Source organism: Haliotis asinina, chromosome 8 (assembly GCF_037392515.1).
Source record: "Haliotis asinina isolate JCU_RB_2024 chromosome 8, JCU_Hal_asi_v2, whole genome shotgun sequence".
Classification (NCBI taxonomy): domain Eukaryota; kingdom Metazoa; phylum Mollusca; class Gastropoda; order Lepetellida; family Haliotidae; genus Haliotis; species Haliotis asinina.
This window is the reverse complement of record NC_090287.1, coordinates 38,493,960-38,521,383: the sequence shown is the minus strand read 5'-3', so window position 1 is coordinate 38,521,383 and position 27,424 is coordinate 38,493,960. Positions and strand designations below refer to the sequence as shown.

Sequence of the window (27,424 nt, the reverse complement as noted above, 5' to 3'; positions counted from 1 at the left end):
ACAATTAGTCTGAATCGTAAATCGATATTCCTATACTTGAGATATATTATACATTTTATTAGAAAATAGAATAAAATTATGATAATTTTATTAGACGAAACATATCTATGATACATATGTTCCTATTCATGTTTTCCATATGTTTTCCATGTTTAAGCCTAGTGATATTGTCAAACGTGTCCAAATCCAACAGGATATAGTTTCAAGGAAATAGAATTCTAATGCGCCTCGAATCACGCTTACAGTTTAAGTGCACTTGTTTGTTGACGTGACAGAGAGAAAGATACATATCGCCGCCTGTCTCCATAAGTACTCAACACTACGTTATTTCTGCGCTAGTTTGGCGGATTTCGTTTAAGATCGCAGTGAGTATTACTCCAGCTATATAACAGCGTTTTGTAAACACCCGAGTAAACAGTTGCCTCAATCTTCGTAAGTGGGATATGAAGACATGTGGGTCAGCGATCCCGTTTACCGCCTCTTGCGACAAGTACTGGTTGCTGAAGATCACGTCTACCCCGATATTCATTAGGATGTTCGTTGGAGGTTACATATTTGTTACTTATGCGCTTTCTTTTTATATCCAGTATGTGCTTTAACTGGAGTGTTGAAAGATATATTCTAAGTCTCAAAAGGTAGTTTTGTTAGTTAGTGGTTAAAGTTATCACTTTTCATGGGGGCTCAATTTACCATATAGGTATAATGTGTTAAACCTCTTTCTAGTGTAGTTACACTGACCTTAAACCCATTTCAACGAAACATGGATGTGGTGGGGTAGTCAAGTGGTTAAAGCGTTCGCCTGTCACGCCGAACACACGGGTTCGATTTACCACATTTGTACAATGTGTGAAGCTTATTTCTGGTGTCCCCCGAAGCGATGTTGCTGGAATATTGCTAAAAGCGTAGTAAAACTAAATCAACTCGTTGAAACACAAGGATGCGATCTTTGTCCCAGAAAATGCGGGATGGAATTGGTCTTCAGCATGTAAGAAAAGGTATCGGGTGGCCAGGGCTGCTCATTTGCTTGACATCGGATCCGAGTTGCGTAGGTCGATGCTCATGCTGTTGGTCAATGGACTTTCTGGACTAGATTCGATTATTTAGACACCACCGTCATATAGTTGGAATACTGCAGAGATGGTTACACATTCAACCAACCTAGAAAGTGATCATTTTCATTGCATTCCGTCACACTTACACAGCCGCAAGGTCTTTTATTTACAATACTCAATAAAAAAAGTCTTACGTCAATACGATCTTAACTCGTATAGAAAACCGACACTAGATACGGAATTCAGAAACCTAATTCACTCATTTTCAGTGCTAACCCACTGAGATACTATGTGTCTCGCAGTTTATCACAGCGTACCGATTTTCGTTTTGTCTCCCTTAAAGCGAAACCGCAGGTGGAGCAACAACAATTACCGTCTTTTGCTATGACACGGAATTTCTTATTTCATGGCAGACATGACTAGGCCACAAAGCGGTTCAACACAGTTACGAAGTTTGTGTAACGAATACTAAAAATACCTGGTCCCTGAAAAAGAATACACCAGAACTGACTCAAAACACTTTACAAATGACTGGCTGTGGAGAAATTATTTACTGTTCGTAAAGTTTTCTTTTACTGATATTTCAGAATATTGAGGAAACATGCTGCTGAAAAACAACATTCTGGTAAACATTCTGCTGCTTTCGCTGGTGATCTGGAATCTACACGGTATGACACAAGTAAGTGAATCTTTTTTCAAAGACAATATTATACTGATCTGAAACGGCCAAAAAATTATATTTATTGGCCAAACACGTCGATGTCTTAAGTAGTTTTATTGTCCCAGATAGGATAACACATGTGACAGTACACTTCCTGCCACCTACAACAAGTTGACTGCAGCCCCTGTATGCTGGGAGTATCCAGTCATTCAATTAAGACTCTCTACAGGCGACATCAACTCAATCACCTTGTTGATCGCACAGGCCCTCTAACTGTCCCACCGGGTTATTATGCCTCACTGGATGTAATGTCTTCTGGACAAACGTTGGCATTATAACCAGGTTAAATTGTACAGGTTTGTTCATTTGTCTCACCATCTGATACTTATTTTTATTTTCAGAAACCCCAAGGACACTCTTCTGATGATATTGATGAACAACTGACGTCGCTAATTTTCAGTTATGAAAGAAAGTATTGCGGATCCAGATGTTTAGCGACACTTCAAAATGATTCCGTATCCCCGTTTCCGGCAAATGACAGCGTGTGTCCACGTTGTTTCTGTGACCCAGAGTGTACAGACTTTGGTGACTGTTGTCCTGATTTGTATATTGGCAAAGAAGAGTACGATCTGGAGTGTGTAGAATTATCTCATGGGTATTCAGAGGCCATGCACATCTATGTAGTGACACGGTGTTCCTTTGGTGATAAGCAATATTCGGAAGAACTCGCTTGGAAGTGCAACACTTCCAAAGGAAATGTGCCAGTTTCCATTCGAAGAGAAAACTCGACTTCCTTAACTTTTAGAAATAAATATTGTGCGCAATGCCATGGTTTTGAACATTTTCAAACGTGGGACATAGGTATTGCGTGCGATCAATTTCCAGAAGACATCAGCAATATCTCTGGGCCATCGAATATATATGAATGGTTGCAAACATCGGATGTCTGTAAAATTGAATATCTCGTACCTACGAACATTTCCATTCAAATGTGTTCTGAAATCTCCGAGTGTAATGCCACAGGGGTTTGGGAGATATACAATGCCTCAATTGAGGCAGCATGTCTTGCCTACAGCCACGTCACCAGTTGGGGCTATCAGAATATCTTCTGCCACATTTGTAATGAAGGTTACATTTCGGAATCGTGTTGTTTACAAGAACCCGGTATTCGTACGGTGAGGCTCAAGTCGTTGACTGGATTATTGCAGTTTCAGGAGGAGCACCTGGACTCACCATCAGTGGAGAATACATGCCTTGAAGGAGAATACCACGAAAGACTCACGGTGAGAGAGGACTGACTGTTTTCACTGTTTGTCACTGTTTGACATTAGTATAGATGTTAGTATAGATGTATGTCGGGGTGGACGAGGGTATAGATGTCAGTATGGGTGTTGTGGATGTATGTGTTATCATGGATGTGGTAGGTGTGGGTGTGGGAGTGAATGAAGGCGTTAGTGTAGATGTATGTCGGGGTGAGCGAGGGTATAGATGTCAGTATGGGTGTTGTGGATGCATGTGTTATCATGGATGTGGTAGGTGTGGGTGTGGGAGTGAATGAAGGCGTTAGTGTAGATGTATGTCGGGGTGGACGAGGGTATAGATGTCAGTATGGGTGTTGTGGATGTATGTGTTATCATGGATGTGGTAGGTGTGGGTGTGGGAGTGAATGAAGGCGTTAGTGTAGATGTATGTCGGGGTGAGCGAGGGTATAGATGTCAGTATGGGTGTTGTGGATGTATGTGTTATCATGGATGTGGTAGGTGAGGGTGTGGGAGTGAATGAAGGCATTAGTATAGATGTATGTCGGGGTGAGCGAGGGTATAGATGTCAGTATGGGTGTTGTGGATGTATGTGTTATCATGGATGTGGTAGGTGAGGGTGTGGGAGTGAATGAAGGCGTTAGTATAGATGTATGTCGGGGTGGACGAGGGTATAGATGTCAGTATGGGTGTTGTGGATGTATGTGTTATCATGGATGTGGTAGGTGAGGGTGTGGGAGTGAATGAAGGCGTTAGTGTAGATGTATGTCGGGGTGGACGAGGGTATAGATGTCAGTATGGGTGTTGTGGATGTATATGTTATCATGGATGTGGTAGGTGAGGGTGTGGGAGTGAATGAAGACATTAGTATAGATGTATGTCGGGGTGGACGAGGGTATAGATGTCAGTATGGGTGTTGTGGATGTATGTGTTATCATGGATGTGGTAGGTGAGGGTGTGGGAGTGAATGAAGGCGATAGTGTAGATGTATGTCGGGGTGGACGCGGGTGTAGATGTCAGTATGGGTGTTGTGGATGTATGTGTTATCATGGATGTGGTAGGTGAGGGTGTGGGAGTGAATGAAGACATTAGTATAGATGTATGTCGGGTGGACGAGGGTATAGATGTCAGTATGGGTGTTGTGGATGTATGTGTTATCATGGATGTGGTAGGTGAGGGTGTGGGAGTGAATGAAGGCGTTAGTGTAGATGTATGTCGGGGTGGACGAGGGTATAGATGTCAGTATGGGTGTTGTGGATGTATGTGTTATCATGGATGTGGTAGGTGAGGGTGTGGGAGTGAATGAAGGCGTTAGTATAGATGTATGTCGGGGTGGACGAGGGTATAGATGTCAGTATGGGTGTTGTGGATGTATATCTTATCATGGATGTGGTAGGTGAGGGTGTGGGAGTGAATGAAGACATTAGTATAGATGTATGTCGGGGTGGACGAGGGTATAGATGTGAGTATGGGTGTTGTGGATGTATGTGTTATCATGGATGTGGTAGGTGAGGGTGTGGGAGTGAATGAAGGCGTTAGTGTAGATGTATGTCGGGGTGGACGAGGGTATAGATGTCAGTATGGGTGTTGTGGATGTATATGTTATCATGGATGTGGTAGGTGTGGGTGTGGGAGTGAATGAAGACATTAGTGTAGACGTATGTCGGGGTGGACGCGGGTGTAGATGTCAGTATGGGTGTTCTGGATGTATATGTTATCATGGATGTGGTAGGTGAGGGTGTGGGAGTGAATGAAGACATTAGTGTAGACGTATGTCGGGGTGGACGCGGGTGTAGATGTCAGTATGGGTGTTCTGGATGTATATGTTATCATGGATGTGGTAGGTGAGGATGAGGGTGTGGGTGTGGGTGTGGGTGTGGGTGTGGGTGTGGGTGTGGGTGTGGGTGTGGGTGTGGGTGTGGGTGTGGGTGTGGGTGTGGGTGTCGGTGTGGGAGTGAATGAAGACATTAGTGTAGATGAATGTCGGGGTGAGCGAGGGTATAGATGTCAGCATGGGTGTTGCGGATGTATGTGTTATCATGGATGTGGTAGGTGAGGGTGTGGGTGTGGGTGTGGGTGTGGGTGTGGGTGTGGGTGTGGGTGTGGGTGTGGGTGTGGGTGTGGGAGTGAATGAAGACATTAGTATAGATGTATGTCGGGGTGGACGAGGGTATAGATGTCAGTATGGGTGTTGTGGATGTATGTGTTATCATGGATGTGGTAGGTGAAGGTGTGGGTGTGGGTGTGGGTGTGGGTGTGGGTGTGGGTGTGGGTGTGGGTGTGGGAGTGAATGAAGACATTAGTATAGATGTATGTCGGGGTGGACGAGGGTATAGATGTCAGTATGGGTGTTGTGAATGTATGTGTTATCATGGATGTGGTAGGTGAGGGTGTGGGAGTGAATGAAGACATTAGTATAGATGTATGTCGGGGTGGACGAGGGTATAGATGTCAGTATGGGTGTTGTGGATGTATGTGTTATCATGGATGTGGTAGGTGAGGGTGTGGGAGTGAATGAAGACATTAGTATAGATGTATGTCGGGGTGAGCGAGGGTATAGATGTCAGTATGGGTGTTGTGGATGTATGTGTTATCATGGATGTGGGAGGTGAGGGTGTGGGAGTGAATGAAGGCGTTAGTATAGATGTATGTCGGGGTGGACGAGGGTATAGATGTCAGTATGGGTGTTGTGGATGTATGTGTTATCATGGATGTGGTAGGTGAGGGTGTGGGAGTGAATGAAGACATTAGTATAGATGTATGTCGAGGTGGACGAGGGTATAGATGTCAGTATGGGTGTTGTGGATGTATGTGTTATCATGGATGTGGTAGGTGAGGGTGTGGGAGTGAATGAAGACATTAGTATAGATGTATGTCGGGGTGAGCGAGGGTATAGATGTCAGTATGGGTGTTGTGGATGTATGTGTTATCATGGATGTGGGAGGTGAGGGTGTGGGAGTGAATGAAGGCGTTAGTATAGATGTATGTCGGGGTGGACGAGGGTATAGATGTCAGTATGGGTGTTGTGGATGTATGTGTTATCATGGATGTGGTAGGTGAGGGTGTGGGAGTGAATGAAGACATTAGTATAGATGTATGTCGAGGTGGACGAGGGTATAGATGTCAGTATGGGTGTTGTGGATGTATATGTTATCATGGATGTGGTAGGTGAGGGTGTGGGAGTGAATGAAGACATTAGTATAGATGTATGTCGGGGTGGACGAGGGTATAGATGTCAGTATGGGTGTTGTGGATGTATGTGTTATCATGGATGTGGTAGGTGAGGGTGTGGGAGTGAATGAAGGCGTTAGTGTAGATGTATGTCGGGGTGGACGAGGGTATAGATGTCAGTATGGGTGTTGTGGATGTATATCTTATCATGGATGTGGTAGGTGTGGGTGTGGGAGTGAATGAAGGCGTTAGTGTAGATGTATGTCGGGGTGAGCGAGGGTATAGATGTCAGTATGGGTGTTGTGGATGTATGTGTTATCATGGATGTGGTAGGTGAGGGTGTGGGAGTGAATGAAGGCATTAGTATAGATGTATGTCGGGGTGGACGAGGGTATAGATGTCAGTATGGGTGTTGTGGATGTATGTGTTATCATGGATGTGGTAGGTGAGGGTGTGGGAGTGAATGAAGGCGTTAGTGTAGATGTATGTCGGGGTGGACGAGGGCATAGATGTCAGTATGGGTGTTATGGATGTATATGTTATCATGGATGTGGTAGGTGTGGGTGTGGGAGTGAATGAAGACATTAGTATAGATGTATGTAGAGGTGGACGCGGGTGTAGATGTCAGTATGGGTGTTGTGGATGTATATGTTATCATGGATGTGGTAGGTGAGGATGAGGGTGTGGGTGTGGGTGTGGGTGTGGGTGTGGGTGTGGGTGTGGGTGTGGGTGTGGGTGTGGGTGTGGGAGTGAATGAAGACATTAGTATAGATGTATGTCGGGGTGGACGAGGGTATAGATGTCAGTATGGGTGTTGTGGATGTATGTGTTATCATGGATGTGGTAGGTGAGGGTGTGGGAGTGAATGAAGGCGTTAGTATAGATGTATGTCGGGGTGGACGAGGGTATAGATGTCAGTATGGGTGTTGTGGATGTATATGTTATCATGGATGTGGTAGGTGTGGGTGTGGGAGTGAATGAAGACATTAGTGTAGATGTATGTAGAGGTGGACGCGGGTGTAGATGTCAGTATGGGTGTTGTGGATGTATATCTTATCATGGATGTAGTAGGTAAGGATGAGGGTGTGGGTGTGGGTGTGGGTGTGGGTGTGGGTGTGGGTGTGGGTGTGGGTGTGGGTGTGGGTGTGGGTGTGGGAGTGGGTGTGGGTGTGGGTGTGGGTGTCGGTGTGGGTGTTGGTGTGGGAGTGAATGAAGACATTTGTGTAGATGTATGTCGGGGTGGACGAGGGTATAGATGTCAGTATGGGTGTTGTGGATGTATGTGTTATCATGGATGTGGTAGGTGAAGGTGTGGGTGTGGGTGTGGGTGTGGGTGTGGGTGTGGGTGTGGATGTGGGTGTGGGTGTGGGTGTGGGTGTGGGTGTGGGTGTGGGTATGGGTGTGGGTGTGGGAGTGAATGAAGACATTAGTATAGATGTATGTCGGGGTGGACGAGGGTATAGATGTCAGTATGGGTGTTGTGAATGTATGTGTTATCATGGATGTGGTAGGTGAGGGTGTGGGAGTGAATGAAGACATTAGTATAGATGTATGTCGGGGTGGACGCGGGTATAGATGTCAGTATGGGTGTTGTGGATGTATGTGTTATCATGGATGTGGTAGGTGAGGGTGTGGGAGTGAATGAAGACATTAGTATAGATGTATGTCGGGTGTACGAGGGTAAAGATGTCAGTATGGGTGTTGTGGATGTATATGTTATCATGGATGTGGTAGGTGTGGGTGTGGGAGTGAATGAAGGCGTTAGTGTAGATGTATGTCGGGGTGAGCGAAGGTATAGATGTCAGTATGGGTGTTGTGGATGTATGTGTTATCATGGATGTGGTAGGTGAGGGTGTGGGAGTGAATGAAGGCGTTAGTATAGATGTATGTCGGGGTGGACGAGGGTGTAGATGTCAGTATGGGTGTTGTGGATGTATGTGTTATCATGGATGTGGTAGGTGAGGGTGTGGGAGTGAATGAAGGCATTAGTATAGATGTATGTCGGGGTGGACGAGGGTATAGATGCCAGTATGGGTGTTGTGGATGTATGTGTTATCATGGATGTGGTAGGTGAGGGTGTGGGAGTGAATGAAGGCATTAGTATAGATGTATGTCGGGGTGAGCGAGGGTGTAGATGTCAGTATGGGTGTTGTGGATGTATGTGTTATCATGGATGTGGTAGGTGAGGGTGTGGGAGTGAATGAAGGCGTTAGTATAGATGTATGTCGGGGTGGACGAGGGTATAGATGTCAGTATGGGTGTTGTGGATGTATGTGTTATCATGGATGTGGTAGGTGAGGGTGTGGGAGTGAATGAAGGCGTTAGTATAGATGTATGTCGGGGTGGACGAGGGTATAGATGTCAGTATGGGTGTTGTGGATGTATGTGTTATCATGGATGTTGTAGGTGAGGGTGTGGGAGTGAATGAAGGCGTTAGTATAGATGTATGTCGGGGTGGACGAGGGTGTAGATGTCAGTATGGATGTTTTGGATGTATATGTTATCATGGATGTGGTAGGTGAGGGTGTGGGAGTGAATGAAGACATTAGTATAGATGTATGTCGGGGTGGACGAGGGTATAGATGTCAGTGTGGGTGTTGTGGATGTAAATCTTATCATGGATGTGGTAGGTGAGGGTGTGGGAGTGAATGAAGACATTAGTATAGATGTATGTCGGGTGGACGAGGGTATAGATGTCAGTATGGGTGTTGTGGATGTACATCTTATCATGGATGTGGTAGGTGAGGGTGTGGGAGTGAATGAAGACATTAATATAGATGTATGTCGGGGTGGACGAGGGTATAGATGTCAGTGTGGGTGTTGTGGATGTAAATCTTATCATGGATGTGGTAGGTGAGGGTGTGGGAGTGAATGAAGGCGTTAGTGTAAATGTATGTCGGGGTGGACGAGGGTATAGATGTCAGTATGGGTGTTGTGGATGTACATGTTATCCTGGATGTGGTAGGTGTGGGTGTGGGAGTGAATGAAGGCGTTAGTATAGATGTATGTCGGGGTGGACGAGGGTATAGATGTCAGTATGGGTGTTGTGGATGTATGTGTTATCATGGATGTGGTAGGTGAGGGTGTGGGAGTGAATGAAGGCATTAGTATAGATGTATGTCGGGGTGGACAAGGGTATAGATGCCAGTATGTGTGTTTTGGATGTATATGTTATCATGGATGTGGTAGGTGAGGGTGTGGGAGAGAATGAAGGCATTAGTGTAGATGTATGTCGGGACGAGCGAGGGTATAGATGTCAGTATGGGTGTTGTGGATGTATGTGTTATCATGGATGTGGTAGGTGAGGGTGTGGGAGTGAATGAAGGCGTTAGTATAGATGTATGTCGGGGTGGACGAGGGTATATATGTCAGTATGGGTGTTGTGGATGTATGTGTTATCATGGATGTGGTAGGTGAGGGTGTGGGAGTGAATGAAGGCATTAGTGTAGATGTATGTCGGGACGAGCGAGGGTATAGATGTCAGTATGGGTGTTGTGGATGTATGTGTTATCATGGATGTGGTAGGTGAGGGTGTGGGAGTGAATGAAGGCGTTAGTATAGATGTATGTCGGGGTGGACGAGGGTATAGATGTCAGTATGGGTGTTGTGGATGTACATGTTATCATGGATGTGGTAGGTGTGGGTGTGGGAGTGAATGAAGACATTAGTATAGATGTATGTCGGGGTGGACGAGGGTATAGATGTCAGTTTGGGTGTTGTGGATGTATGTGTTATCATGGATGTGGTAGGTGAGGGTGTGGGAGTGAATGAAGGCGTTAGTGTAGATGTATGTCGGGGTGGACGAGGGTGTAGATGTCAGTATGTGTGTTTTGGATGTATATCTTATCATGGATGTGGTAGGTGAGGGTGTGGGAGTGAATGAAGACATTAGTATAGATGTATGTCGGGGTGGACGAGGGTACAGATGTCAGTATGGGTGTTGTGGATGTATGTGTTATCATGGATGTGGTAGGTGTGGGTGTGGGAGTGAATGAAGACATTAGTATAGATGTATGTCGGGTGGACGAGGGTATAGATGTCAGTATGGGTGTTGTGGATGTATGTGTTATCATGGATGTGGTAGGTGAGGGTGTGTTAGTAAATGAAGGCGATAGTGTAGATGTATGTCGGGGTGGACGAGGGTATAGATGTCAGTATGGGTGTTGTGGATGTATGTGTTATCATGGATGTGGTAGGTGAGGGTGTGGGAGTGAATGAAGGCGTTAGTATAGATGTATGTCGGGGTGGACGAGGGTATAGATGTCAGTATGGGTGTTGTGGATGTATGTGTTATCATGGATGTTGTAGGTGAGGGTGTGGGAGTGAATGAAGGCTTTAGTGTAGATGTATGTCGGGGTGGACGAGGGTATAGATGTCAGTATGGGTGTTGTGGATGTATATGTTATCATGGATGTGGTAGGTGAGGGTGTGGGAGTGAATGAAGACATTAGTGTAGATGTATGTCGGGATGGACGACTGTATAGATGTCAGTATGGGTGTTGTGGATGTATGTGTTATCATGGATGTGGTAGGTGAGGGTGTGGGAGTGAATGAAGGCGTTAGTATAGATGTATGTCGGGGTGGACGAGGGTATAGATGTCAGTATGGGTGTTGTGGATGTATGTGTTATCATGGATGTGGTAGGTGTGTGTGGGGGGGTGAATGAAGACATTAGTGTAGACGTATGTCGGGGTGGACACGGGTGTAGATGTCAGTATGGGTGTTGTGGATGTATATGTTATCATGGATGTGGTAGGTGAGGGTGTGGGAGTGAATGAAGACATTAGTATAGATGTATGTCGGGGTGGATGAGGGTATAGATGTCAGTATGGGTGTTGTGGATGTATATGTTATCATGGATGTGGTAGGTGAGGGTGTGGGAGTGAATGAAGGCGTTAGTATAGATGTATGTCGGGGTGGACGAGGGTATAGATGTCAGTGTGGGTTTTGTGGATGTATGTGTTATCATGGATGTGGTAGGTGAGGATGAGGGTGTGGGTGTGGGTGTGGTTGTGGGTGTGGGTGTGGTTGTGGGTGTGGGTGTGGGTGTGGTTGTGGGTGTGGGTGTGGGTGTGGGTGTGGGTGTGGGTGTGGGTGTGGGTGTGGGTGTGGGTGTGGGTGTGGGTGTGGGTGTGGGTGTGGGTGTGGGAGTGAATGAAGACATTAGTGTAGATGTATGTCGGGGTGGACGAGGGTATAGATTTCAGTATGGGTGTTGTGGATGTATGTGTTGTCATGGATGTGGTAGGTGAAGGTGTGGGTGTGGGTGTGGGTGTGGGTGTGGGTGTGGGTGTGGGTGTGGGTGTGGGTGTGGGTGTGGGTGTGGGTGTGGGTGTGGGTGTGGGTGTGGGAGTGAATGAAGACATTAGTATAGATGTATGTCGGGGTGGACGAGGGTATAGATGTCAGTATGGGTGTTGTGGATGTATGTGTTATCATGGATGTGGTAGGTGAGGGTGTGGGAGTGAATGAAGGCGTTAGTATAGATGTATGTCGGGGTGGACGAGGGTATAGATGTCAGTATGGGTGTTGTGGATGTATATGTTATCATGGATGTGGTAGGTGAGGGTGTGGGAGTGAATGAAGGCGTTAGTATAGATGTATGTCGGGGTGGACGAGGGTATAGATGTCAGTATGGGTGTTGTGGATGTATGTGTTATCATGGATGTGGTAGGTGAGGATGAGGGTGTGGTTGTGGGTGTGGTTGTGGGTGTGGGTGTGGGTGTGGGTGTGGGTGTGGGTGTGGGTGTGGGTGTGGGTGTGGGTGTGGGTGTGGGTGTGGGTGTGGGTGTGGGTGTGGGTGTGGGTGTGGGTGTGGGAGTGAATGAAGACATTAGTGTAGATGTATGTCGGGGTGGACGAGGGTATAGATGTCAGTATGGGTGTTGTGGATGTATGTGTTATCATGGATGTGGTAGGTGAAGGTGTGGGTGTGGGTGTGGGTGTGGGTGTGGGTGTGGGTGTGGGTGTGGGTGTGGGTGTGGGTGTGGGTGTGGGTGTGGGTGTGGGTAGGGTGTGGGTGTCGGTGTGGGTGTGGGTGTGGGAGTGAATGAAGACATTAGTATAGATGTATGTCGGGGTGGACGAGGGTATAGATGTCAGTATGGGTGTTGTGGATGTATGTGTTATCATGGATGTGGTAGGTGAGGGTGTGGGAGTGAATGAAGACATTAGTATAGATGTATGTCGGGGTGGACGAGGGTATAGATGTCAGTATGGGTGTTGTGGATGTATGTGTTATCATGGATGTGGTAGGTGAGGGTGTGGGAGTGAATGAAGGCGTTAGTATAGATGTATGTCGGGGTGGACGAGGGTATAGATGTCAGTATGGGTGTTGTGGATGAAAATGTTATCATGGATGTGGTAGGTGAGGGTGTGGGAGTGAATGAAGACATTGGTATAGATGTATGTCGAGGTGGACGAGGGTATAGATGTCAGTATGGGTGTTGTGGATGTATGTGTTATCATGGATGTGGTAGGTGTTGGTGTGGGGGTGAATGAAGACATTAGTGTAGACGTATGTCGGGGTGGACACGGGTGTAGATGTCAGTATGGGTGTTGTGGATGTATATGTTATCATGGATGTGGTAGGTGAGGGTGTGGGAGTGAATGAAGACATTAGTATAGATGTATGTCGGGGTGGATGAGGGTATAGATGTCAGTGTGGGTGTTGTGGATGTATGTGTTATCATGGATGTGGTAGGTGAGGGTGTGGGAGTGAATGAAGGCGTTAGTATAGATGTATGTCGGGGTGGACGAGGGTATAGATGTCAGTATGGGTGTTGTGGATGTGTAATTATGTTGTGATGGATGTGGTAGGTGTGGGTGTGGGAGTGAATGAAGGCGTTAGTATAGATGTGTGTCGGGGTGGACGAGGGTATAGATGTCAGTATGGGTGTTGTGGATGTATATGTTATCATGGATGTGGTAGGTGAGGGTGTGGGAGTGAATGAAGGCGTTACTATAGATGTATGTCGGGGTGGACGAGGTTATAGATGTCAGTATGGGTGTTGTGGATGTATGTGTTATCATGGATGTGGTAGGTGTGGGTGTGGGAGTGAATGAAGGCGTTAGTATAGATGTATGTCGGGGTGGACGAGGGTATAGGTGTCAGTATTGGTGTTGTGGATGTATGTGTTATCATGGATGTGGTAGGTGAGGGTGTGGGAGTGAATGAAGACATTAGTATAGATGTATGTCGGGGTGGACGAGGGTATATGTGTCAGTATGGGTGTTGTGGATGTATGTGTTATCATGGATGTTGTAGGTGTGGGTGTGGGAGTGAATGAAGGCGTTAGTGTAGATGTATGTCGGGGTGGACGAGGGTATAGATGTCAGTATGGGTGTTGTGGATGTATATGTTATCATGGATGTGGTAGGTGAGGGTGTGGGAGTGAATGAAGACATTAGTATAGATGTATGTCGGGGTGGATGAGGGTATAGATGTCAGTATGGGTGTTGTGGATGTATGTGTTATCATGGATGTGGTAGGTGAGGGTGTGGGAGTGAATGAAGGCGTTAGTATAGATGTATGTCGGGGTGGACGAGGGTATAGATGTCAGTATGGGTGTTGTGGATGTGTAATTATGTTATCATGGATGTGGTAGGTGTGGGTGTGGGAGTGAATGAAGGCGTTAGTATAGATGTATGACGGGGTGGACGAGGGTATAGATGTCAGTATGGGTGTTGTGGATGTATATGTTATCATGGATGTGGTAGGTGAGGGTGTGGGAGTGAATGAAGGCGTTAGTATAGATGTATGTCGGGGTGGACGAGGTTATAGATGTCAGTATGGGTGTTGTGGATGTATGTGTTATCATGGATGTGGTAGGTGAGGGTGTGGGAGTGAATGAAGACATTAGTATAGATGTATGTCGGGGTGGACGAGGGTATATGTGTCAGTATGGGTGTTGTGGATGTATGTGTTATCATGGATGTTGTAGGTGTGGGTGTGGGAGTGAATGAAGGCGTTAGTATAGATGTATGTCGGGGTGGACGAGGGTATAGATGTCAGTATGGGTGTTGTGGATGTGTAATTATGTTATCATGGATGTGGTAGGTGTGGGTGTGGGAGTGAATGAAGGCGTTAGTATAGATGTATGACGGGGTGGACGAGGGTATAGATGTCAGTATGGGTGTTGTGGATGTATATGTTATCATGGATGTGGTAGGTGAGGGTGTGGGAGTGAATGAAGGCGTTAGTATAGATGTATGTCGGGGTGGACGAGGTTATAGATGTCAGTATGGGTGTTGTGGATGTATGTGTTATCATGGATGTGGTAGGTGAGGGTGTGGGAGTGAATGAAGACATTAGTATAGATGTATGTCGGGGTGGACGAGGGTATATGTGTCAGTATGGGTGTTGTGGATGTATGTGTTATCATGGATGTTGTAGGTGTGGGTGTGGGAGTGAATGAAGGCGTTAGTGTAGATGTATGTCGGGGTGGACGAGGGTATAGATGTCAGTATGGGTGTTGTGGATGTATATGTTATCATGGATGTGGTAGGTGAGGGTGTGGGAGTGAATGAAGGCGTTAGTGTAGATGTATGTCGAGGTGGACACGGGTATAGATGTCAGTACGGAGGTAATTATCACGAAGCTGCAGATGTTGCAGATGGGGATGTGGAAGTTCGAAACGCTTGTAGATGTGCGTGATTTTGTGGGTATGTAAGAGGATCTTGTGGATAGTCTTGTTGTTGTAGCTTGTGGATGTTGATGTCGGAAGTTAATGAGACGGAGTGCAGTTATAAATCGCCGACGGTTGATGCATTCTTTCCACACATCTCAAATACCATCTAAAGTTTCAAACGAAAGATAAAGCGCCGCCATGTATATTATTCCACATTTTTATATCATTGTGCCAATGTGAATGATAACAGTAGGACAAAGTTCATTAACGTAAATATTTTTCCTACCCCTTTTGTCTGCCCTTTTCGAAATTGAAGTCTAACTGGATCATTAAACCAAGCACCCTTCATTTAGTTTAGGCAGGCCATAACAGTAGATCAAGTTGAAGAGTTAATATAGACTGAAGCTGATGGCCATGGTATAAACAAAAACGTTTCTTTTAATCAACATGATACATATTGTTACATTATATTGGTGCGATCGTTGCCACTGAAGTCCACTGTGTATTACTAAGTTGCATTTTATATATTCATTAAACAACAGTACCGAACTGATTTTATTTCCTTGCAGGATCGATGCCATAAGATACTTTGCCCTCCTTTTCAACACCTGAAGAAAAGAGAATGCAAAGACATTTTCGCTCCCTTTGTAAGAGTGTTGAAATATTTTATTGATATTTTTCTAGTCCCAACTGAAACGATGACCTTTAAAACAGTCAATTTGACCCAGCTTACCGGTGTATTGACAGATTACTACATCTCACAAATTCTCGGAGATGATGCAGCAATAGAGAAAGTGGTTGTCACCGTTAATATCAAGAACTCATCAGATGCTGATCCAGTACTGAACAAGGGCGATAATTATAACGAAATTAATGTCTCAGATATTTCTAGAATAAGTATTAGGTTATTCATTGTTGTTAATTTTACCACTGCAGATTCTTTTGGAGTTTTTGCCGAACGTATCTCAAATCTTCTTTTTGGAGATGAAACTCATCTCTACGAGGCGATGAACATTTCTTTGCGCGCTCTCTATAAAGACATGCTGCCAGATTCTCAATTCCGCACTAATTATGCTTTTATATATGATCCTGAAGATGTCGATGATGATGATTTTAAAGCCTTTCCAAGAAGGTACATCACTCGTAAATGTCCTCACGTGTTGTACCCTCAATATGACTACACCCTAGACAGTACAAATGCTTTGCTAAGAAATAGCAGTTCACCTATTCCTGAAGTTAATTTTACTCTTACAGAAGATTTAGATATTTTGGTATGCCTGTCAACGCTTGAAGGTTTAGAGTTCGATGTACACAATGACAGTGTATGTGTCGGAAATGCTGAGTTAGATCAAAGCTATGATATTCTTACCATTCTTACAACTGTTTGTTTGTCTGTGAGCATGTTCTTTCTGGCAGTGTCATGTTTGGTGTATATAACTCTGCCTCCTTTACGTACTCTGCCGGGGTGCCTTTTGATAAGTTTGATGATTTCGCTTTTCTTCGCACAAGGATTGTTTTTATTTGGCGCAGGTGCTTACGAAAATACCGTAGTATGTAAAATATTGGGTGTACTGATGCATTACTTTTGGTTGACCAGCTTCGCGTGGATGGGGGTCAACACCTTTCACGTTTTTCGAGTATTTCGAAACATTTTGTCTTCGATTAACCTTTCAGACAATAAATGGAAGATCTTTTCAAAGTATGTAGCCTTTGCCCACTTGACTCCAGCTGGTATTGTTGCCGTAACCATTCTCACGAATTATTTCATGTCTGGTAAATCAACAATAGGATACAGTGACGACCAAGAATTCTGTTTCCTCAATCCTGGCGTTGTTTCCTTGGTAGCGTTTGGTGCCCCCATTTTCACCACTGTCGCCCTTACCATCGCATTCTTTGTGTCCTCCGTGAGAGCTTTTAGACGATTGTCAAAAGATCGAGTACAGGCAGGGCAAAAAGAGCAAAGCACCCTTCTCCATATGTTAAAATTGGCCTCTATAAGTGGTATGTCGTGGTTATTTAGCCTTTTTGAATACCTATTTAAAATCAAAGCATTCAGTTACGTTTTCGTGATCCTTGCTGGTGGGCAAGGTGTATTAATATTCTTGAGTTTTGTATTCAAACTGCGTGTGTTGAAGCTCTGTATGAAAGGCAGAACATGTTCCTCTAGCAGCAGTAAACATGTGAGCTCAAGAGTAACATCAAGTTCAAATGTTTCCTCTGGTATTACTTCCCGCACGAAATCCACGTAAATTCCTGGTCAGTTTCCTCACCGCTGGAATATTGCTGTGTGCGGCGTTAAACAAACGATTCAGCTGCAAAACTGTGAAGAATTTGGGCTTTTTTATATCCTTTTCTCTCCGTCAGCTAAATAATGCCTCACTGGTCCCCTGTAAGTTATGCTTGTAAAATGAGACTTGATCGCATGGAAAGGGTTACCTAAACTAGCCAGTTGTGTGTCATTACAAAATGGCAGCAAGAGATAGCAATCACAGGATCGCCTGGTCCAACCAGTGTTTAAAAGGCAGTCGTAATTTAGATGAATGCTGTACGCTACTACGTGCCACATATAGTCAACGAAAAACGAATTCAATACAGTTGACAACCGAATATCATCAAAGATGTCTATCAATTTACTAAGCTTTCATTTTTACAGCTGGCAACAGAATATCATCTAGGATATCTTTCAATTTACTAAGCGGTCACTCTTACAGTTGGCAACAAAATATGTAAGATCTCCACTGATTTAGTATGTGTTCATTTTTTTGCAGTTGGCAATAGATTTTCATCTGAGATATCTATCAATTTACTAAGCGTTCATGTGACAACATAATATGATTCAAGATATCTATCGATTTACCATTTTTCATTTTTCATTTCATCTGCCACCCCCATCCAAGGCATTGCTGGACTATTGCCAAAAGCTGCGTAAAACTCACTCACTCACTCACTCACTCACTCACTCAAACATTCATTTTATAGTTGCCAATCGAATACCATCTAGGACAACGTGCTAAGTTTCATTCTATGTTCTACTTGTTGATGTTTATTGTAACTGTATATTATGTAGATATATCAAAACACTAATGAGATCAAATGTGTGAAATCATCACAAGTTATTTTCCAAATGGGGGACCTCGCGTGTGTTGAGTCACAACGCCCCAAAGTTTGAAGAAATCTAATTGCAGTTACAAACTAGACGGAATAGCAATTAATGAGACACGCTGTTACCATACTTCTCTCAGAGTAGCATATTATACAATGGATATTAACTCAAGGGACATACAATTAATGAATGTTAGTGTTTATGTCAAACGCTCATAGTATCTGTTAATGCAATGGAATATATAGAATATTTTATAAGCTTTATTTGTTTTGGTTATTTGCATTCATCCGTTTTGCAGAACTGTATATAGCTTGTGAGATATTTTGAGATTATTACATAATTGTATATGATATTGATTTACGATAACATCCTTTTCTATGTTACGGTTGTAATAGTATGTCTGTTATAAAGTGCTGCAATTAAAACTATGTTATTTATATCGTTTCCTTTTGTCTTCATTTATGCATGCTATATACATTGTGAATATGTACATCGTACGTTAAACAAATTATATTCATTATTCGATAGTGGTTACACCGAAAACTCGGGTTCGATTTCCCACGTGTAGAATGTGTGAAGCCCATATCTGGTGTCTCCCGTCGAGATATTGCTGGGATATTGCTAAAAGCGGCGTAAAACTAAAGTCATTCTCACTGCTGGTAGTGGGTCTGGTATTCACTCACTCACTGTAGATTCGTCCCCCTGTATTGCAACTGAAATGCATGTTGGTGACCAGTCCTAGCTTCCCATTCTGTCAGTATCGTTTAACTTTCAGCCTACACTGCAACCATATTGTTTTTTATCTGCTCAAACAATGTCACTCGATTGTTTTGGTCAAAGTTCGGATTAAATAGTTACCAAATCTTCCTGGTTCTTGTTTCCTTGTGGAAGTGGTGTGTATTTAAAGATTTACATGTGATGTTAGTCTTTAAAACAATGGAAATCCTCGTCAATGTGGACGTGCATAATCTGTGGTACATGTCCTACAGTGCCTGTATGTACTCAGCCTCATTTAGCACGTTTGTGATTGAGTGAGTGAGTTTCATGACACACTCAGAAATATTCCAGCTGTGGTGGTCGGTCGGTCTGTAAATAATCGTATTCCATACATAGGTACAATGTGTGAACTATATTTCTGGTGTCCTCCGCCATGATATTGCTGGGAAAAGCGGCGTAAAACTATACTCACTCAGTATAAATAATTGACGCTGGACCAAACCATATCGTTGTTTTGCTTCGTCCGACTTGCTTACTAATCCATTTATGAACAATATTGAAACATGATATGTGTAAAATGTAGTATTGAGAAAAAACAAAACAAAAAACGCTACCAGTCTGAGTTCGAATCCCAGCTTCGTTTAGGTGTGTCTGCGTCATACCCTTGGTAGTGAATTCTACCAGAGGCAAGGCCACACAGGGATGTAAGTCAAATAGGGGCAGTTAAAAAAACTCACTCACTCTGAACATATTCCTTACTTCTGTACAATTTCTTAACTCGTTCCGTCCTTTTGTTAGCCTCAACTGGGTAACATACTAACAATGTCTACAGAATGAGTGAGTGTGTGAGTGTGTGTGTGAGACTGAGTGAGTGTGTGCGCGCGTGTACTGTCATCTTTACCCAATGATTAAGTGTCTCTCTACCAAGGACTTAGGGTCTGAGGAGTTTACCCTCTTCTCATTCTATAATGGATGTCAAGTATATTGATAACAGGCCTAAAATTACACATATCCCCTCCCTCACATAAGTGTATATACACCTATACTACAGTATGGTTCAAAATTATTGAGAATAGCTAAAGCATTTCATATTATTAAACTAGAACAAATCAGATAAAATTGAATGTATTGTGAAAGTGAACAGACCTTTTCATGTTGTGTAGGTAACAATTTAATATTTTATCAAGTCTCCTTGAGCTTCACGGCACAGTCTAAGACGGGTAGGCATACTTCCTATCAGAGAGGTTAGTGTCTCGTGAGTTATGCTGTCCCAGTATCGGACCACTTCTCTCTTCATGTCTTCAATTTTTGTCAACCCCTATTGATTCACACATTCCTTCATCATCCCCCAAATATTCTCAATGGGATTTAAGTCAGGACTATATGCAGAAAATGGTAATGCAGTCACATTTTTCTCCTGAAACCACTGCTTGGCATGTTTTGCGGTGTGTTTAAGATCATTATCTTGCTGCAAAATCCAGTCATTTCCATAAAACACGTGCACTTGGAAGGAGAAAATTATCTAATATGTTAGTGGAGCGTTGACTTGTCAGATTTCCCTCAAACACACACAGCGGGGTCGTTCCTAATAAGGATATCCCTCCCCATACATGAAACTTTGGGCTGTATTTAGGTCGTCGATACAACGGTGCTGACGCAGACTTTGTCCATATTTTCACATTATTGGGATATACCCATATTGAGCTTTCATCAGTAAAAATCACATTTTCCCAGTCAAAGTTTTCATGTACCAAACACCACTCAACACGCCTGTCTTTATGTTCTTGTTTCATGAGAGGAGAAGGAATTCCAGTCTTTTTCTCCCATCCAAGATCAATCAAATTTCTTCTAGCTGTAGATTTTGATACAACTGTTAATCCCCTTTCTATCATTTCATACCTGATGTTGGAGATGCTTGCCCTTTGCTTTTTAGACGCTAAAATTCCCAGCCGGACGCGATCTGAGAAGTCCAATTTTCTGGGTCTCCCTGCTCCTTTCTGGTGCCCCAAATCCTTTCCCTCTTTAAAATTCTTCCTAATCCTATACACAGTAGAAAGAGGAGTTCCTGTTCTCTCTGCCAATGTATTTACATCATCAATTCCTTGATTACACAACTCAAAAATCAACCTTCTTTTATCTTCAGCAGACATTGTTGACAGTGCTGAGGAAAATGACGTCTGCTACAAATTCAGGGGAGGTAACTCTAATTGTACTATACTCAGTAGGCCAAGATGAGTTACCTCCCTTATACCATTACTTAGTTTTAAGTATCAGTGAATCAGTTGAGGTGTTAGGATAGCTCAAAGTAAGAAGAAAAATTCTCAATAATTATGAACCAGACTATATATACATACGGCCGCGAGAGTTTCATGAACACCAGGTGTCGCTCATTCACATTAAATGTTCACGTCCATTTTCCCATTCCAAAGGATTGCGTTCACTTCAGTTGTATATTGCACTACCGTAAAAAAACATGTTGAGATCTACTCCAGCCCTGTATCCTTTTCTTAGGAGTGAGTTAGCTTTGGTTTTACGCCGCTTTTACGCTGCGCTCCCCTCCTCCTCCATCCAACCCTGCACCCCCACCTCTTCCTCCCCCACCCCCTACTCTTCCTCTTCCAGTAACGTTTTCCTTCAGCGTGCATTCATTTGATAGGTCGTCGGGGGTATGGGTATTCTGGCAGTATTTTACAGATCATATTTCTCCAACCAAAAAATACTACTAGGATAGTGAGCGCCATCAAACAATCTTCATAATTCATCTTAGGCACATTTCTGCTGACCGTTCACATTCAATTTACCATCCTCGCTGTTTCAAGGTAATGCGTATTCACTATCTTTATTTAACTCAGCATAGCAATATGATCGAGTGAGTGAGTATGATTTTACACCGCTTTTGGCAATATGCAATATACTTTTCAAAGACAGACAACCTATGAACGTACTACCATTACTTTTTATCACCACCCCTGAACGCAACGCATGGTATGCCATTAATACCACTTCGGGGAACACCAGAAAATGGGCTTCTTACATTGTGCCCTTGTTGGGAATCGAACCCAGGCTTTCGGTGTGACATGGGGACGCTTTAACCACTCGGCTACCACACAGCCCCGTCGTAAACATGAACGGTGAGAAGGAAGGATAGGATTTGTTTCAGTACTATTACTTTATTCGTACTTAAAAACACTTGCCTTGGCCGTTTTGTAATTATCTGATATCTTTTTTTCTAATGTGATATATTTCATGGGTTAACACCGCACATGACATATTATCCTTACGCTTGCGGCTTAGAATCAGCTTATTAACAGTGGGACAAGGATATGGATAGGTTTGTGCTTATATACTCTTTTTAAAAAGTAGGGGAACATGAACCTTCAATTTGGATTAGACGTTTAAACATCAACTCACTTTTCAAAGACATCGTATGAACGCACCACCATTACTCTTTATCACCACCCCTAAACAAAACACACGTGTACAACGTATGAAATGCACGTGCACAATGCAATAGCCTCATACACGTCCATGGGTGTCATTCTTGATATTGACGGATTTCAAGGTCGATAAATCACTGTAGATTATGAAATTTGACAACAATCTTGCATCACACAGTTGTTTGTGTTTGTTTTTAGTCGGTTATTTTTTGTTTGAAAATGAAAATCGTGTACATGCAAACTTTTCGCCATACTCCAGTCATATTTCATGAGGCAATTTCTGTACAAAAAAGTATGGTCATAATTAAATGCAAGTAGTGATGCACTCTCAAAACATTCATCATTATCATACCAACAACGATTTGAAGATATTTCTCCCATTTTATCAGTCGTAAATGACTCCCCTTTTTTAAGAGAATGTATGAATCACTTACTCGTCGACTCAAATCTTCAGCATGTATTTTCGACCCGGAAATACATTCTCGAACATTGATGACACTTACAACTTCCTTCCATTTTTTCAACCACTTCCTTTAAATGCATGGCGTATTGCACGTAGCTTTAGATAGATATTACTTCCAGGTTTTGGTCAGGGAGACAGGTCACGTACTTACAGAAGTATGGCATAAATAACAATTCAGTCGTGTTCGTTGGGTACAATGTGTGAAGCCTGTAGTTGGTTTTTGTTAGGGCGACAACATGAAATGCGACAGAGCGAAAATGTCCCTGCCAGGATTCCATACATGGCAGTGCTTCCTCGTCAAGGCGTATCATCATCAATCTTTTATGTCTTGGATTGGTTCTGTCATTAAAGTGGAAATCAATGGTCCCAAAAACAGAGGCTAAGCATGATGTCGTGTACTGTGTGTCATGTGTTGTTTCGTGATGTAAGGGACTTGCTGAATGAGTGAGTGAGTTGGGGTTTACTCCGCTTTTAGAAATACTGCAGCATTATCACTGTGGGCGACAGCACAAATGGGCTTCATACATGGTACACATGTGGGGAATCATACCCGGGTCTTCACCGTGATACGCGGAAACTTTAACCACCATTATACAGCACAAACCCTCGCTGAAAAATATCCGCAAAAGGGAGAACGTATAAAGGTGTTATGAGAGATCAATGACTTTCGGTTTCGGTTGAGTCACTGGGGGCACTGGATTAGAATATATTGGACCCCAGCAGCCCATGATATAACAGGTTGTCCGGTGAGCCAGACTCGGTAAAGGTCGTCAGCAAACCAATACTTTTCCAAGGAACTGATACTAACTGGATCAGGCAAAGAGACACGTTGACTCATCGTATCCAAAATGTGCAGATCGATGCTCATGATGACAATCACGGGATTGTTAGGTTCAGTTTAATCACTCGTTTGTTTTCAAATTCGAGCGCCTACACGCCGCCGTCATATACACCCCTATACTGAAATCTAAAACAAGTTTACAAACCTATGAACATCTGTGTGGAAATAAACCCACGCCTTACTTCCTTATGTTAAACAATTCAGCTCCCTGCTCAACTATGCCATGAGTGCACTTGCTTATTCCACTCGCGAAACACAGCACAAGGCTCGTGCTCATATCCTGTGGATATATCAGTAAGTATCCAGATTTCAGTACTGTTGTGTAAGATAAGAAATGACAGATGCTAAGATTTTAATGACGAGGAAGGTCAGCATACACATCGGGGTGTTATATGTTGGATGACAATATTTCAGCATATACATATTCGGTTATATCGAGGTAGATATACCTAATTTGTCATTCAGCTGCCACTGAAACCCCTGATCATGTGTATGGTGTTTTCAAACTTAGAAAGATCATCATGGTATCATTCACGCTAAGGGACCGCAACTAAAATGAAAACAGTATTAATAACTGCGAAATTCAATGACAATGTCTTTTGGCTAGTCCAAATATGATGGTTCTTCCAGCACACTGCATTTGTTTAATAATTCTGAAAATGTGTACAAATACAATTCCTTTCAGAACAGGGACGGTGGTGGTTAAAGCGTTCACTCGTCGCGCTTATGACCCGGGTTCTATTCCCCACCACATGGGTTCAATGTGTGAAGCCCATTTCTGGTGTTCTCCGCCCTGATATTGCTTGAGTCTTGCCAGAAGTGGCGTAAAACCATATTCACTCACTTTCAGAACCCCCTGAGATCACCCACGGAAGATGTTGGTTGTGCACATCCTGCAGATGCTCGTGTTCCTTGATTTAGCAGAAAAGAGTCATGAACGAGAATCTAGTGTTAACGGAAACATAGCTTCACTTATTTTAAGGTACGAAACAAAGTATTGTGAATCAAGATGTATAGCGACCTCTGGAACAGATACCATGTCCCCCTTTCCGGCAGACGATAGAGTCTGCACGCGTTGTTCCTGTGATCCGGAGTGCAGAGATTTTGGGGACTGTTGTCCTGATCTGTATATTGGCAAAGGGAAATACGACCTAGAGTGTGTAAAATTATTTCAAGGATACTCTGAAGAGATCTATGTAGTGACACAGTGTCCCCTTGGTGAAAAACTGTATTCGGAAGAACTCTCTAGAAAATGCAATGCAAACAACATCCTGCTAGTTTCCACAGCAACAGAAAACTTGATATTCAAAAATAGATTTTGTGCACAGTGCCACGGTTATGAGGACTTTCAAACATGGAATATAGGCGTTGCATGTGAAGAGTTTCCAGAACAGATCAGCGCTTTTTCGGACCCATTAGTAATTCTGAAATCATTGGAAACATCGGCTATGTGTATCACTGAATATCGTGTGCCACGTAAAGTTTTGACACGAAAATGCCACAAAACGTCACCTATTTCTGAGTGCAACGTCACAGGGACTTGGGAGATGTACAGTGCTGATATCGAGGCTGCTTGTCACGCATACAGCCACGTCACGAAGTCGGGTTATCAAAATATATTCTGTCAGTTGTGTAATGAAGGCGAAATATCTGAGACGCCCAGTTTTCGGCTCCCTAAAATTGGCCTGCAAAAAATCAAGCCTGTGATTGGATTGTTACAATTTGAAGATAGCGTTATGAATGCAGCAACCAGTTCCAACTATTGCCCTGGCGGGGAATATCATGATACTACAGTGAGTATAAACTTGATATTCAGTGGATTGTTCTGATTATGCTGGTTTGATCATGCACTTGAACCACTGCAGCAGTAGAGCGTGCTGAAGCTGGGGGTTATTGATGTTGATATGGTTATGAATCTTGCAAGTAACAAATAAACCAATTTTAACCGGAAAGGAGACCTACTGGTTTGGGAGATTTAAGCCTCAACCTGGTGAATCTAGACTTGATTCCGTTAGGGATCTAGCATTGAAGGGAGGGCTATGGCTGTAGGGAAAGATAAGACGCTACTGTACGTAAAACCCTAAATGTACAATATATACCCTAATACACATCTACCAAAACAACAGCAAGAAGTGTTCAAATGAAAGAAGATGTACTTTCGATTTCAGGACCAGTGTCGCAAAATTCTTTGCCCACCGTTTCAACAGCTGAAGAGCGGAGAGTGTCTCAACATTTTCACCCAATTTCCAGTTCAGAGGTTGAGGTATTTTATTGACATTTACTTGGTTCCCGTGATAGAAAATAGCATAGAAATAGTTAACATCACCCAGCTGAAGCGTGTAATAAGAGACTATTACATCTCACAAACGGATGTGAAGACAACAACAATAATGAAGGTGGTTCTTAAGCTACACATCAAGAAGTCACACTATTTTGGGAAACATTGCTCCGACAACATGGCAGGTTTCAGTATTGCTGATATTTCTGGCATGGAGATAAGGATATATGTTGCTACGAGACTCTCCAAAGAACACCCTTTTGCATCATTCGCTGACCGCGTTTCATACATGCTCTTTGGAGAAGTCCGTCTTCTTTTCGATGGGTTGAATGTTTCGTTCCGGGGTGTGTATAAACACACGTTGCCCGGTACACATCATCAAGGATATCATACATTATCGGCGTTTATATACGAGCCTGCTACCATTGAAGAAGAAGCTTTTGAAGCCTTTTCAAGCAATAATGTCAAGCGTGACTGTCCCCAGATTCTGTACCATCATTATGATTATATACTGATGGCTGACGCTAGTGTACTTCTCAAGAACAGTAATACGCTCATCGCCAGAGAAGACTTTACTCCAACCAGTGGTTCAGATATTTTGGTATGCCTTTCCATTCTTGAAGATCTCAAGCTCCTGATGAACGACGTGGGTACGTACAATGGAAGACACACTTCAGATTGTGGAACAGGACAAAGCTGTGGCGTGCTTATTGTTGTTTTAACTGTTTGCCTGTGTGTTGATAGTTTAACTCTTCCTTTGTAATTTCGTGCTATCCCATACGCACCATGATTTTTTCAGCTTTATTTAATGGACTAAAGGAAGTAGTAAACGCATTTCAAAATGAAGTGCCACTGAAATACGGAATCAGAAAGAAACTTCGTGGCCTTTGTGTCTATGCTGAAAATATTTCTCCCTTTTTTACGTGGATGTACATGATATATGGGTGCTGTATATAGATGAATAGTTACTACCTGTACGTATAAAATGCCGAAACCGAATAGTTTGTTGGATGTAGTTTAGAAAAATATAAATTCCAACTTCACGAATCATCGCCGGCAAGTAGACTTGCATTCCAACGTATTTGCAGTGTTTGCCATGTCCTTGAACGTCAGCGCTACTCCACCAAGTACACTTCCACGACTACCTCTTCCCCAAACACGTCCACACATTCTCTCTTCCGCCTACACGCTCATACTTCTACCACTTCTGCCTACACCCCAAAACATCTACCTGTTCCACGTCCACGCCAACACACATGCCTTTTCAGCTAGCACGCCCTCCTCTTCCTTTAACACTAACGCACTTACCTCTTCCGCCAACACATCTACACCTCTTCTGTCTACACGCCACACACACCTGTCAGCACACCCACACACGTACCTCTTCCTCTAGCACCAATATACCTGCCTCTTCCGCTAGTACGCACACACCTGCCTCTCGTGTTAGGTGTTAGCACGCCTACACGCACTTCTTCCTCCAGCACCAATATACCTGCCTCTTCCGCTAGTACGCACACACCTGCCTCTCGTGTTAGGTGTCAGCATGCCTATTCGCACTTCTTCCTCAAGCACCAAGACACCTGCCTCTTCCGCTAGTACGCACACACCTGCCTCTCCTGTTAGCACGTCCACACATCTACCTCTTTTTCTAGCACCCACACACCAGCCTCTTCGACTAGCACGTGCACATCTACCTCTCCCGATAGCACGCACATACACCTACCTCTCCCATTTGTGCACCTCCTCTTGAGCTGGAACGCCCACATCATATCAAAGCCTTGCGTCGCGCACATTTGGACTCTACCGCAAACA

General features: G+C 43.6%; 2 protein-coding genes across 2 annotated transcripts; both read left to right on the top strand.

Annotated features, from left to right (window-relative positions):
• Window positions 1-252: 252 nt before the first annotated feature.
• Window positions 253-18,305, top strand: LOC137294169 (uncharacterized). Its single transcript, XM_067825156.1, has 4 exons — window positions 253-365; window positions 1,640-1,731; window positions 2,115-2,996; window positions 15,343-18,305. The coding sequence occupies exons 2-4, from the start codon at window positions 1,654-1,656 to the stop codon at window positions 17,020-17,022; spliced, it is 2,640 nt and encodes an 879-aa protein (XP_067681257.1). The 5' UTR covers window positions 253-365; window positions 1,640-1,653; the 3' UTR covers window positions 17,023-18,305.
• A 5,904-nt stretch (window positions 18,306-24,209) lies between these two features.
• Window positions 24,210-27,208, top strand: LOC137295265 (uncharacterized). The gene is made up of 3 exons (XM_067826582.1): window positions 24,210-25,127; window positions 25,503-26,262; window positions 27,060-27,208. Exons 1-3 carry the CDS (start codon window positions 24,210-24,212, stop codon window positions 27,206-27,208), a joined length of 1,827 nt encoding a protein of 608 aa, XP_067682683.1.
• Window positions 27,209-27,424: the final 216 nt, after the last annotated feature.